The sequence below is a fragment of the Acanthochromis polyacanthus genome, chromosome 18 (assembly GCF_021347895.1).
Source record: "Acanthochromis polyacanthus isolate Apoly-LR-REF ecotype Palm Island chromosome 18, KAUST_Apoly_ChrSc, whole genome shotgun sequence".
Taxonomy (NCBI): domain Eukaryota; kingdom Metazoa; phylum Chordata; class Actinopteri; family Pomacentridae; genus Acanthochromis; species Acanthochromis polyacanthus.
Window position 1 is genome coordinate 28,239,859 of NC_067130.1, and position 14,020 is coordinate 28,253,878.

At 36.3% G+C, this 14,020-nt stretch overlaps 2 protein-coding genes across 2 annotated transcripts in view; both read left to right on the plus strand.

The window, feature by feature from the left end:
* Positions 1–476: 476 nt before the first annotated feature.
* On the plus strand, positions 477–8,129 carry phpt1 (phosphohistidine phosphatase 1). Its single transcript, XM_022191023.2, is given in 5 exon segments — positions 477–856; positions 6,843–6,883; positions 6,886–6,969; positions 7,610–7,643; positions 7,646–8,129. Coding segments are annotated over 5 exon segments (381 nt in total). The 5' UTR covers positions 477–690; the 3' UTR covers positions 7,702–8,129.
* A 147-nt stretch (positions 8,130–8,276) lies between these two features.
* The window catches only part of mamdc4 (MAM domain containing 4), a 39,505-nt gene continuing 33,761 nt past the window's right edge, over positions 8,277–14,020 (plus strand). Inside the window, 2 exon segments of the mRNA XM_051938191.1 lie at positions 8,277–10,087; positions 11,820–11,909. Coding sequence (XP_051794151.1) covers positions 10,036–10,087; positions 11,820–11,909 — 142 coding nt within the window. The 5' untranslated portion in view covers positions 8,277–10,035.

Sequence of the window (14,020 nt, forward strand, 5' to 3'; positions counted from 1 at the left end):
AATGAAGGTATAATAAGATAAAGTAAAAGTAGAAAAAAATATGGAAAATACAGAAAAAAAATCAACAGATGTACAAGACTGACAGAATGTGCAAGCATGAACTAATACAAAATATGGGGAATTCATGAATAATGATTTCAAATTAAATGCAATATAAAAACTACAGAGCCCCCTAGGAAAACAGACTATGATGTAAAAAGACTTTCTTAGGCATTATTTCTTCTATATTTGATGTCAACATGCTATCTGTTGTCTGGCAGTGTAGAAACAGTCCCAAATTACAGATATATGGTCATTTAAAGCAAAAAAAGAAACACACTGATATTTTTTCTTAACAATCTACGCTTGCATATTCACAATCTAAATTCAAGATTGTATTTTTAGACAGCCTTTGGCGGTAATGCACCTAAAGGTTGCGTGCCAACTGCCATTAAACAAAAAGAAGAAGAAGAAGAAGTAGACAGCCTTTATTTTGAAGGCTCGCAGGGGAAGTTACGTTGTTGCATCATGGCGGATCAGTAGCGGTAACAGAAAAGCTGCTTTCTGTTCGAACTTGTCAGTGTTTCTCCGTTTAGTTTAATGTAAACGAGCTGCTGACAGATAGACGCGAAGGTTGTGGTGAGAAGTTGTGTTGCTGAGTCGCTAGTTGCCTTGTTGCTGTGTCGCTAGTTGCCCTGTTGCTGGTCGGAGATGTGCACTCAGACTAAAGCTGCCGCCCTCATGGCGAACCTCCCTCCGGCTGACATTGACCCGTCCGGAGTCTTTAAATACGTCCTGATTCGAGTCCACAGCCGGGAAGAGGGAGACGATTCGGAAGTGGACCTAGTCCGAGGATACGGCTGGGCGGAGTACCACGGTGGGTCTGCAGAACCGGAACCGGTGATGTGCCAAAACGTGATCATCAACTGACTTCAAAAGCAATTATTGTCCTGTTTCTGCATAGCTTTTCTTTCTCTGTGTTCTAAATGAACCAATTCGGGACTTTTTAAAAAAAAATTTATAAACCAGTTGAAATATCTTTAAAGGACCAGTTCAACTCATTCAGTACCATTTACCAATTTCCAAAAAGTGACTCAAGCACCTAATTGTGACTGAAATGTTACTACAGCATCAAATTGATTTCATTTTATCCATGAGTCCCATTTTAAAGACTAAAACCTACAGGACATATCAGTCAATTGAACATGGCAGGATGTTGAAACTTTGCACACAAGTAGATGATACTTCCACCCCTTACTATCCCACATTCCATCAACCTACTCATGATTGAAGATGAATTTGATTTTAATTACTTTTTTTTTTACCTGCATCAGCTTTCATTAACCATAACTCCAGTTTCCAGTAACATTGGTAGTGTCAGTCAGATATTATTGTCACAATAACATTGATCAAATATATCCGATGTAGAGATATTTTTTTTTTAAATCTACTTTATTTGCAGATTTTGAACCAATCCTGAATCTGAGAGGCCAAAACTGAGTCTTGTTTTCCAGAATTTGCTGCGTTCTCTCCATTTATCAGAAACTTTTAAACATCTGATGAAAAACCTTACGACTCTAAGACATACACTATCAGTCCAAAGTTTGGACACACCTTCTCATTTAATGGTTTTTCTTTATTTTGTAGGTTGTCACTGAAGGCATCAAAACTATGAATGAACACATTTGAAATTATTTAGCAAGCAAAAAAGTGTGAAATCAGTCAAAACATATTTCATATTTTAGATTGTTCAAATTAGTCACCTTTGCTTTGATTACTCCTTTGCAGACTCTTGGCATTCTCTGGATGACCTTCATGAGTTAGTCACCTGAATTTTTTTTCAAACAGTCTTTATTTCTATCATCTAGGGCTGCAACTAATCATTACTTTCGTTGTCGATTGATCTGTTGATTATTTTCTGGATTAATCTGTTAGTTCTTTGGCAAGTAAAATCTCATAAAATGAATAAAAATGTTTCTCAAAGCTCAAGATGATGTCCTTAGACCAACAAGATTCAACTTTCTGTCAAAGAATCACAGAAACTATCGTATGTTAAAATTTAATAAGCTGGAATCAGAGAATTAAGACTTTTCTTCCTCAAAAAATGACCTAAACCAATTAATAAGTGATCAAAAAGTTGATGACAAACAGCCGGCAAGCTAATTGATTATCCGTTGCATCTCATGTATAATCCTAAACGTCAGGACTAATTATGACTGCAAACATTTCTTCGGTCAGAGTTATTCAGTTACAAGAAATGTGAATATTTCATAAGGGCAAATGTTTGCTGCCACCACAGATACAGTTATGTGAAGTTGCATGTTAAATCTGTTTGATCCACATATAAGCAGCTGGAGACGTGCATAAACTGAGCGGTGATCAGTTTTTGGCAGATGATCACTTTTTGGCACAACACTGGAACCAGAACCAGAGAAGAACCTGAACAAAATTAGTATAAAACCAGAGGAAAAAATGCAGCAAAATGAAAGAAAAAGAGAAAAAGAAAAAAAAACCACTGATCATGTTCCGTATAAACTTGTCACTTTATTATTCAAAATTTAAACAAATGAGACCTCATTCAAAACTTCTACAATAACTTATATTTTACTTTCCGGTATGTTAAAAAATAAATTTCTCAGAAATTGTACTTCTGAAAGTGAAAGTGGTCATTTCCTAGCATAACATTTGAATTTCAAAATAAAATCACTCACAGGTATTTTCCATATTATGCCACTTTTAAGCAAATTCATGAAAATGTCACAGCATAAGTTTTACTTTCTCAGCACAAAATACTGCAAAGATAAATGCAATTTCACTATGAATCAGACATTAGAAAACCTTTACTGCCACTGTACATCACACTGAGGACTCCCTTCGACATGATGTTTATGGGTCATTTCATGTCAGCTCAGTGAAGATGGTTGTTTGACCATCTCAGAATCTGTTGGCACTGTACGAATGATCTTTGGCATCTTGCCCATTTTGTAGCTGAAATTCCAACATTTTCATAATTTTTCACCAAATAAATCATTCACGAGTTGGAAATTGAGCCAGATGCCGCTTTCAGACATCCATATCTCCTGAAGTATACGTCCTAGAGTCTTAAAACTTTCAGTAACGGTTCAGAACTTTCTAGTGAAGTATTGAAATATTGCACACAAGTAGGTGATACTTCCATCTCTTACTATCTCAAATTTAATCAACCTTGAGGGGCGGCATGGCTCAGTGGGTAGAGTGGCCGTCTTGTAACCGGAGGGTTGCCGGTTCGATCCTCGGCCTGTTGTGCTCATGTTGAGGTGTCCCTGAGCAAGACACTGCTCCTGGTGTGTGTGTGTGTGTGTGTGATAAAGTGCTTTGGGTACCTTGCAGGTATAGTAAAGCACTATATAAATACAGACCATTTACCCATGATTCTAGATGGCCGTTTGGAAATTAATTCCTTGAAAATCCAAGTTATTTTTAAACAAATCTGGATTCTGATTACTGGAATTTGTTTAATTCTCTCAATTCACAAGAAACTTATGAACATCTCTTGAAAGTTTTAAGACTCTAGAACGTATACTTGGAAAGATAAGGACGCCCAAAAGTGGCATCTCGTTCAATTTCCAACTTGGGAATGATTTATTGGGTGAAAAAGGATCAAAATGTTGGAATTTCAGCAACAAAATGGGCAAATGTTAATTTCAGGTGCCAAAGATCATCCGTACGAAAGTTTCAGCAGCTATTCAGAGATGGTCAAACAACCACCTTTGCTGAGTTGACATGGAATGACCCATAAGTTTAAACAACACCGTAAATGACATTTATACTTGACCTATTGTTCTTGCATTATTTTTCAACGTTGGCTCCTTTAACTTCAACACACTTAGTCGATTGATGTTTTAAGATAAGATGAGATATAATAAGCCTTTATTGATCCCACAGTGTGGAAAATTTACAGGGCAGCAAAGATGGTGAAAACATTTAGGTAACATAAAACCAAGATATATACAAGTAAATAAAATAACATTCATGCACATATTACATAAATTGAAATATTGACATAAATATATATTACTCAATCTTTACGTAAAATGTTTTAAGCTTCACTATCCCTTCGTGAAAGTCGTCGAAATTGATACTTCACTAAGCAACGCTAAAACTCCTAGTTAACTTGATAGACAAGAAAAAAATTGTATTCTCCGGAGTAACTGCATTTCGACTCTTTGGTGTAATCATTTTTAAAAATACAGGATTCATCCAGAGGTTGATAAGTTTACTGCACAAACTGTGAATATTTGCACAGCAGCTCAGCTTTTCTGCGTTTATTTTAAAGCTCTTCAGCTAATCAGGCCACATTAGATCACAGTGATGCATCAGAAGATTGGATTAGAAGAAGTAATTAATGAGGTTAGTGCTGCTGTGTCACCAGTGCATCAACCGGTTTTGGAGACGGTTTGGATCCCGCTGCTGTGTGGCCACTGCAGCCGTCTGATAAATCCAAATAAAGACGATGACATTCTGCATCCAGACATCGTCCGAAGAGCAGATTCAACATTTGGTGTTGATGCTGTAAAACTGAAGAAGCTCTGACAGAACACGATTTGGATATCAGGAGAACGGAGTTCCGCTCCAGTTGGCCGTGGATTAATTTAACTCCAGAGTTTAGTGTCTGTGCCAGAAGAGGGTCAGAGTGGATCAGCTTCCAACGAGAGTCCCAACTGTCTTTCAGCCTCCATTTGAACTCAATAATCCAACTTATGCAAGCTGCAGCAGTCATCAATCCTGATGACTTAGACTTGTGTCAGGGGAGTCGAGGAGGCTTTTACACGAGTTTATTCTGGAGTCGATTCACTCATTTATTAAAAAAGACAAAGAAAACAGGGCGTAGATGCACCTGAACACATCATCAATCATATATAGTAAGCCTTGGTTCATTCCTAACATTGGGTCTTTTGACGGCTTTGCTCTCAGAATTGACCATTTGTCACATTATTCCAGTCAATATTCAGCCTCTTTTTTCTTTTTTTGTTTTTTTCAAGTTATCAGTATGGTCATTTTTTTTTTTAAACATTTCCCTGATTAAATAAATGAATGCAACATTGCACTACTTCAGAGCCCGCTCTCTATAGTTTTTATTATTGTTTCTGGAGCACAGTTACACCCAAAATACCAACTGATTGGTCTACTAGCTGCCAATCAACAGTGACGGATTAATGATGAAAAGATTCACTTTAATGAAACAAACGAAAGCATGAATGAACAAAGGCATTTTCGCTAAGTCTATGTTGAAATTATTGTAAAATTTGAAGCCAGATTTAAATTTTTTACTGCTAATATGTGTGTTCCAATTATTGGTAATGGATCTCCTTGATTAGTATTAATATCGGCCCTGAAAAGTTTGAAGTAGTCCGCTCCTATTCTGCGCCTCTATGAAAGCAGATCACCAGATTTTGAAATGTAATATCTGATGTTTTTTGCGTCTGACTGTAACTCATCAGGATTTCAATAACTTTCATTTTTGTTTTTAGTCCTCATAAATTCTGAATCAAAATGTAGCATTAAGCCTAAAAATTTGAGGTGCTCGCTTTTGCTGTTTTAAAATAATTGCAGTTCACATCACAGGTCTCAGGCATAAATTATCGATTCTGATGTAATTTTGCTCCAGTGACACCGAGGCTGCGACTCTATCATACACCAGAAACAAGTTCAGCACTTTCCAATACATGGTATGTTAAATATCGTACATCAAAAATACAATCGGGTTAGATTGTGCAGTGTACAAGCCAGCATCTGTTTGTGGCCTCTCAGCCAACAATCCTCTGCACCATTGCATCACATATGTCCTATTATGTACTTAAAGTAAACAGAAAACTTAAACAATTCTGTCCAAGTTGGTTCTAAAGCTTTCATGCAGGGCTTCAGTATGCTCTCCAGTCTTCCAGATGTTTAAACTGCTCTTCAGGTCGTTGTCTATAGAACCTGAAATCAGGAACAATGATGTGCTGCCACAGATCTGCACCTGAGATGTTATGATCCACCTTATCTAGGCTCAAATCTGCAGCTTTACTGACTCTTCTACCATTTATTCATGACACAACCTCAACCTTTCCATTCCCTTTGGACTGGTAATATTCTGGATTATCTCACAGTTTCCACTGGGACCACCATGATGAAGCCATGATTCCTCCTCAACTCCCTCAGTGATAGAAATACGAATGCGTTAAATTCACAGTTCTTTGCATTCACAGTGAGAATAATATAGTCTAGTGTTGGCAGGACTGTGCTGTCCTCTGCTGGAAAATCCTGGAATGTAAAACATCCCTGTGTTGTAATTTAATTCGAATGTGCAAAATAGTTTGTAATTTAACAAAAGATCTTCCAGAGAAAGTGCTCCAAACCTGCAGAAATATTAATTTTCACTCACATTTTAGACTTGGATGACTTTATTAATCCGCCGAAGGGAAGTTAAGTTGTTACAAGGATACCTCAATAAAGAAGATAAAATAATAATATATTAAAATAAGGGAAACAAATTTTAAAAAAATGATAAATTAAATAATACATTTTAAAAAGTGAAGAAAGATTTCCAAAAATGTTAATAATATAATATGGAAAAATGAACAGAATATACAAGAGTCACATTATTGTTTTTTTTCTAAGGATATGTATGTTTATCCAAACATTTTTCAAAACACATGGATGCGGCACATCAACCAAGCAGCCAGTTCTGATTATGAATAATCATTGAAAAAATCCCAGTTGTTACTGTAAGAAACTATGAAAAATGATGTATATATTGCTGCTCTAATTCCTATTTTGATACAGCTTATATTCAAAAGCACAGCGTTTATGCATCATTGATGTGTTGTGTTTTCCTACAGCTGATATCTACGACAAGGTTTCAGAAGAGCTGGAAAAAGCGGAGACCTGGACTGTGAGTGTATCGGAGGGGGAAGAATCAAACACGATCCTCAGGCCAAGAAGATCCACGTCTACGGATACTCCATGGTGAGAGCATCCTGTAAATAAAAACAGAGCTTATAGAGAATAAGTTAAAATATAGATTTTTATGCCTAAATCCTCTGAACACCAAAAGCAGGGTTTGAAAGTTATGGTGTTGTGAAAACAAAAAGCCAAAATGACTCCATTTATGAGAGCCAGAAATTAAAACAAAGAAACTTTCTGACGTGAACTAATCATCTGCCATTGGAAATCTTAACTGAATTGAACTTTAAAATCAAAATATTTCATTAAAACCTCTTTATTCTGCATGTCTCATTCGAAAATTGGACAAAAATAAACAGTTTGCCACCAGAATCTGTGAAGGAACTTTTCGGCTGAACTGCAGGCAGTGTTTAAAACGTAAGCCACAAAATATCTCTAGTGTGTAAAGTCAACATTTTAGTCTCCAGTTTTGATATGTCTCACATGTTAATGGTTTTTTTTTTTTGCATTATTGTATAGATAAATAGTCAAAGAAAGTCACAATTTTTGGCATTTTAACTTTTATTGTGCTACGTGGAAAGACAAGTTTCTGTTTCATGCTTGTCCTGCTTCCATAGAGGTGCAGGACTTTATGTTGAGTGAAAAATGAGCCCACAATAAGTAAAACTATAACATCTGTAATATATTTCTCTTTTCTTTGCAGGGATTTGGCCGAGCAAACCATGCAGTGTCGACTGAGAACTCAAGGCTCGCTATCCAGACTATGAGGTGACCTGGGACAATGAAGGATACTGAAATAAACGCTGAAATGAGACTGTTATGGACGCCCTTTTTCCTGGACTGACGTAGTTACCTGAACCACAATAACAATCCAAGACAAAGACTTATCATACATCGACAGCACTAATTAGCATTACTAGATATTTATTATGAAACAAAATGAGTAAAGTAGTGGCAAATAATGTTTTGGGTTTTTTTTGCATTTGTACTCTGTTGAGATCTAAAACAAACATAATTTTCTTAAATTGTAGTCTGGAATTTAAAAAGTGTAAAGTCTTATCTGGAAATATGTTGGCTATGATAATTTTGCAGAGGGATCATCGCTCATTGACTTGTTTTAGAGTCACATAGTCTCTTAAATTTGACCTAATTGCCAAGATATATTTGAAAGTCACCCCTACATGCTTTGTTCTAATGTATGTTTCATAAAATCTGACTTTTAAGTCTTGTACAGTCCTTTTACTGCAGTTCAGAGAGGTGAAAACACCTCATGTTGCTGCTTATCTCACTTTTTTTTTTTTTTTTTACAGCAGCTCTGTTTCCGGACAACCACCGAACTGTAAACTACTTAGATTACAGCAAATGAACCTGGTTATCCTGAAGACATCCGGTGTGCTGAAGTATTTGAATATATACTGATAAGAACACAGTGATATGCATAAATTGATTTTTATTTTTATTTTTTGCTGAGCTTCTTGTAAGATGTGAAAACAACACTGACCAGTCATTACTTTCAAAAATTTGTACATGATTATTGTGTTTGGTAGCAGGTGCCTGCCAACACTAAATGCTATTAATGTTGATTTAAAGTAGTTTTTTCCTGTCAACACCATATTTGCTCCTCAGATCTTTTATCTCAAACAACACCTGAAAAAATGCCTTTAGCTGCTTTAGGTTAGCAGCTAGTGACTAACTTTGAGTTGTCTTTTGCTGTTTGGTGCTTGTAGGTTGAGTAAAACCAAATATTTTTCTAAAAATTGCTGAAAGGCATGACAGGAAACAGTACAACTGAAAGACATGAAACTAAAATGAAAAGATAAAAATAAAAATTGTAAAGAATCTGTACATAAAGGTGAGGAAGTTTATTTTAGCCTAGCTTAGCATAGTTACCAAAAGCAAGGGAAAACAATTAGCCTAGCTACATAAACGGGCGATTATACTTTCCAACAACTGAAAAGTGTTTTCACACGTTAAAGCTTGTTGCTGGCAAAGTTGATGCTAGTTAGCCTAGCTACATCAGTGGAAAATGATTCTGTCCACAAACTCAGTGTTTTTGCACATTAATAGCTGTTGCTGGCATGCTAATTGCCAGTATATCAAAAATAAAACTAAAGTTGTATTTATATTTAGGGCCAGAAGTCAAAATGAACACAATTTTCTTTACATTTTTCGTCATTTAAGAAATAATTATTGAGGAAGTAGTATCTGAAAATGTATCTGTCCCTAAATGTCTAATTTTAACATTCAGAGAACAAAATGTGTGAAATACACAAGATAGAGGCAGCTGTGCAATATACATATACAGTATGTGTGTTGTCTCACTTTTATAGCAAGGCTAGCAGTTTCTAGTTTTTCTATATAGTTGTAGTCTTTATGCTAAGCTAGCCTAGGCATTTATCTTATGGATATTTACTCACGAAATAGAATTATTTTGTCTGAGAGTTTCAGTTGGTTTTCTGTCGAATGAATAGATTTTTTGTCAAGGAGATATTTCTGTGTTTGCTAATTATGGTTCTCTTCTATATTGTGTGGTTTTAAATTTTCTTTTGTTAATCAGGCTATTGCTAAAATTACTTCTGAAAATAAGCATTTAAAGTGACAGTTGGAAAACAGCCTTTATTGCCCTTTTGTTATTTTATAATATATCTCTCTGCTGAAATTGGATTTTCATGGTTTATTAAACATAATCATCAAAATTAAAACATCAAAAAAAGTTTGAACTGTTTAAGTTTACATATAATAAATAAATTTAAAAAGCTTACTTTTTGGAATGAAATTACAAAACCAGAACTTTTTTCACAATATTTTAACATTATGAGATATAACAGTTGTTGCCAAACTGCTGCCTGCAAAGACACTCACTGTAATAAAATATCAAATCTATTGCGCTCAGATCGTTTAAAAGCAGTTATAAACTGTTGCCTACTGTGCCTACATAAGAAATTGTACAACATACGGATGTCTGCAGCGGAAAACTGATTAGGGGGAAATTGCTATATTGTTGGTTGCAGTTGCATGCTGGGTGATTTTAAAGTCCAGCTGTTATCTCTTCCTCTGAGAGGTCAGATAGGAAAGTGTCTTCAGGTTGTGTTCAGAGCTTCACACTGATCCGGTGGAAGAGGAGTAAAGATGTTACTTGTGAGGAGCTCCTGCCTCCTTCTGTTGTTGACTCTGCAGTTTGGTAAGAGAACACGGGTATTTATTTACACTTTCATGTGGAAATAATGCTGCCAGGCTCTTTAAAATTAGCTTGTGGTGTAGTGTAATGAGCATACAGAAGTAATATGGTGTCTGTCTGATTGTTAGGTCTTCTCAAACTTTGAACTAGTTAAAACTGCTTTTTTTTTTTTAAACCACAAAATTCAGCCTCAACTTTGACATTCAAGCTATAAAAAGCTAAAATGTGGCTGCTGCTGCCTCTGAGATCCTGTCCTGTCCATTCTCAGATTTGTGGTTTTGAATGGCGTGACAGTAGTTTCTGCTCTACCGTTAAAGCTAAACACAAAGAATGTGCTGTTTTCTACACTTAAACCAATGACAAACACATTTAAAGATGCACTACTCAGTATTTCCCCTACCTTAGCATTGTTGAGAAGCCTTTAAGACATTGTTTGGCATTTAAATCGACTAAAAAAATGCACAGATTTAGCTTTGGCAGAGTCTGGAGGTCTCAAGCCTTTTGATTGATCATTCCCTAAAAGCAATGTTAGAAGTCTGTGCACTCAAACTGGAAACTGCTCGGCAGGTGACTCGGCTAATTTCCAGCTGTTGGGCCATTAACGCACAAAGTCTTGAGTGCTTAATCAGAGACCTTTGGCTGGACTGTTGCTCATGTTGTCCTGATTACTTTCCCTCGGCCTTTGTGCCTGCTGGCTTTATTTGGGTCGTAAATCTTTGACAGTAATGAATCTTGATAAGAGTTTGGTCTTGAGTGTCTATAGGATCTTATGCAACAAGATGGAAAATCAAATCAAATCAAATCAAACTTTAATTTTCAAAGTGCTGTACAACATTTAAAAACATTTAAAATAAGAATACCCATCCCGCCCTCCCTCCTTATAGGCACACACACACACACACACACACACACACACACACACACACACACACACACACACACACACACACACACACACACACACACACACACACACACACACACACACACACACATGTTTGTACTTCTATCTTAGTGAGGACATCCATAGGTGTAATGCATTTCCTAGAGCCTTACCCTAACCTTAACCATCACAACTGATTGCCTAAACTTAATCCTTACCCTAACCCTAACCAAACCTCAATTCATACCTGTTCTCTAAAAACAAGTCTTCACCCTCAAACATGGCTGTTTCAAAATGTCCTCACTTTGTAAAAATGTCCTCACTTTGATAGTTAAATGCAGAAAATGGTACTCACCATGTAGCAAGTACAAGAACACACACACACACACACACACACACACACACACACACACACACACACACACACACACACACACACACACACACACACACACACACACACACACACTGTCACCAATGGCTATAGGAAGACATGGCGTGGCACTGACAATTGTGGAAAACGCCTCCATTGAATATTCCAGTACAAATATTCCAGTACAAATACCTGTGTAGTTCTGCAGTGGAAAAGTGCACATTTTACACCACTATTACAGTTTGCAGATGGTTGTAGTTGCTTGTCACATTCCACTTTAAGGTCTTCAACTCTAAACATTACATGAGTTGAGTTTGATGGTTAATTCTTGACCCTAAATGCAGCAGTTTTACAAAACAGCATCCACTCCAGGTCCACGAACTTGTTAAATCTGAGGTTTAGTCAAAGAACTAAAAGTGATTGAACTTTCCATTCAACCTGTAATTATGTGGATCTTGATGTTTCATTTGATTCTCCAGCTTCTTGGACTCAAGCATGTCTGTCTCCTGAGACCAAATGTGACTTTGTGTGCGACTGTGCTGAAGACTGCAGCGATGAGCAGGACTGTGGTAAGAAAACATGGAGTTTAAACGCAGAATCCAATGTAAAGAACCTGTTCTCAATGAATTACACAGTTGTTTATTGTGGCTTCTCTACATGAGGTTCTGCAGAAGATTGATATGTGGTTTCTTATTATTCAAACTAATCAGACAACAGTAAAACCACTGAGAGGTCAAATGATCGCTGTTACTTTGACACTTACTGTCCAACAAAACATTATTTTTAGATCATCCAAGTGTCAGGAAATGTTCCCAAACATTGGTTACCTCCATGTTCTAATAATTCTTTAAAGAAAATGCTTTAACTATTCAAAGAACCCTTTAAGAATAGCTTCATTTCCAGTAATGTTCCGGTTCAGTTAATTTAATGTTTTAATGTCAATATTCAGAGGATGTTGTCAGGAACACAGACTGTTCCATAATAATGCAGGATGGAACAAACCAACATTCATGTTTTGGGGAGGTCATTGAAGGGACGTTCTTCCATAGAACAGTCTCACAATATTCTATAATAACAAAGGAAGAATGTTCTTGAACCAACAATCTAAAATTGTTTTCCAAATGTTGTTTGAAGCCTCCCATGGCAGAATTATTTTTTTATATATAGGAAGTTTCTGTGGTGTATTTTATCAAAGGTAGATCATTCTACCTGAAAACATTTTTTAAAAAAAATGTTTTTTTCAAAGATGTTCCTGAGACCTTGGATGATAGAACGTTCTTTATAAGACATTACTGCACTGCAATGTAATAACAAAAATGGAACGTTGTAGCTCTAATGTTCTGATGACGATGACAAAGAAAGGACAAACATTCAAAAAAAGTTTCAGATGTGTTTTGAACCTCAAATGACAGAATGTTTTTTGTACAGAACAATCCTGTAAGGAGACATTTGAAAGGTGGAACATCCTACCTTTTTATTGAGGAAACGCATTATAGGACATTCTTCCAAAAAAATGTTCCCACAAAAGAACATTCTCAATGCAACATTCATAAAACACTCTGAAGATGTTTCCACTGCTTTGGACGACAGAACGTTCTTTATAAGATATTCCTGTATTGCAGTATGTGGAGAAAGGTGGAACATTCTGCCTGCAATGTTCTGAGGATGTTGTTGAGGGAACACATTATAGAATATATAAAACATTCCCACAGTGTTCCATAATAACAAAGAAATAACCGACATTCAAAAACTGTTTTCCAGATGATGTTCGAGCCTCAAATGACTGAATGGGTTTTTTTTTATACAGAACGTTCCTGTAATTGGATATACTGTATATTAAAGGTGGGACATTTGACCTCTTTATTGAAGAAACACATTATAGAATGTTCTTAAAAATGTTTCCACAATAATCACAAAAGATAGATGTTCTTAATGCAACATTCAAAAAACTTTTCAGAATGTTACTGCAACCTGAGATGACAGAACGTTCTTTATAAGACGTTCCTGTAGTGCCATCTGCTAAGAAAGGTGGAACATTCTAACTGCTGTGTTCTGAGGATGTTATGGAGAGCGTTGCTGAAGGAACCCATGACAGAATCTCAAAAACGTTCCCACAATGTTCTACAATGTTGCATGACACCAAAAGAAGAACGTTCTCAGTGCAGCATTGAGTTTTGAAAATGTTGGGGTGTATCAGTACAATAATGTTATCAAACATTTTTAGTTTGAAGAAGAACTTTCTAGAAACTCAAAGGAAACTTCCTGCTGAAAATATTCGCGGAACTTCGCAGAACATTTAAGTCGCAGCCCCCTCCAATTGTACATGACTCAGAAATGAGTGGAGGAACACGACCAAGAGCTCAAAGTGATTATTCATTTTTACCCTTTTGGGATTCATTTGTTTGACACGTGGTGGCTGGATCATTTTTCTAAGAGGAAACAACTTCATGGAGAGATTTAGGACTTTGACTGTCCAGCTTCTTAACAGCAGCACTTCATGGTTCTGACTCCAATACAACAGCCAATCGGAATCTGGAAAGGCTTGAACTGAGATACTAGTAGAGTAGATATGTAAAATAGACTTATGTAATTAATTAATGTGACACTGTGACTGTATTTAACTGCACGAGTTAACATCATCTGAATTATGAATCTGTGGATCTTACATCTTGTATAACTA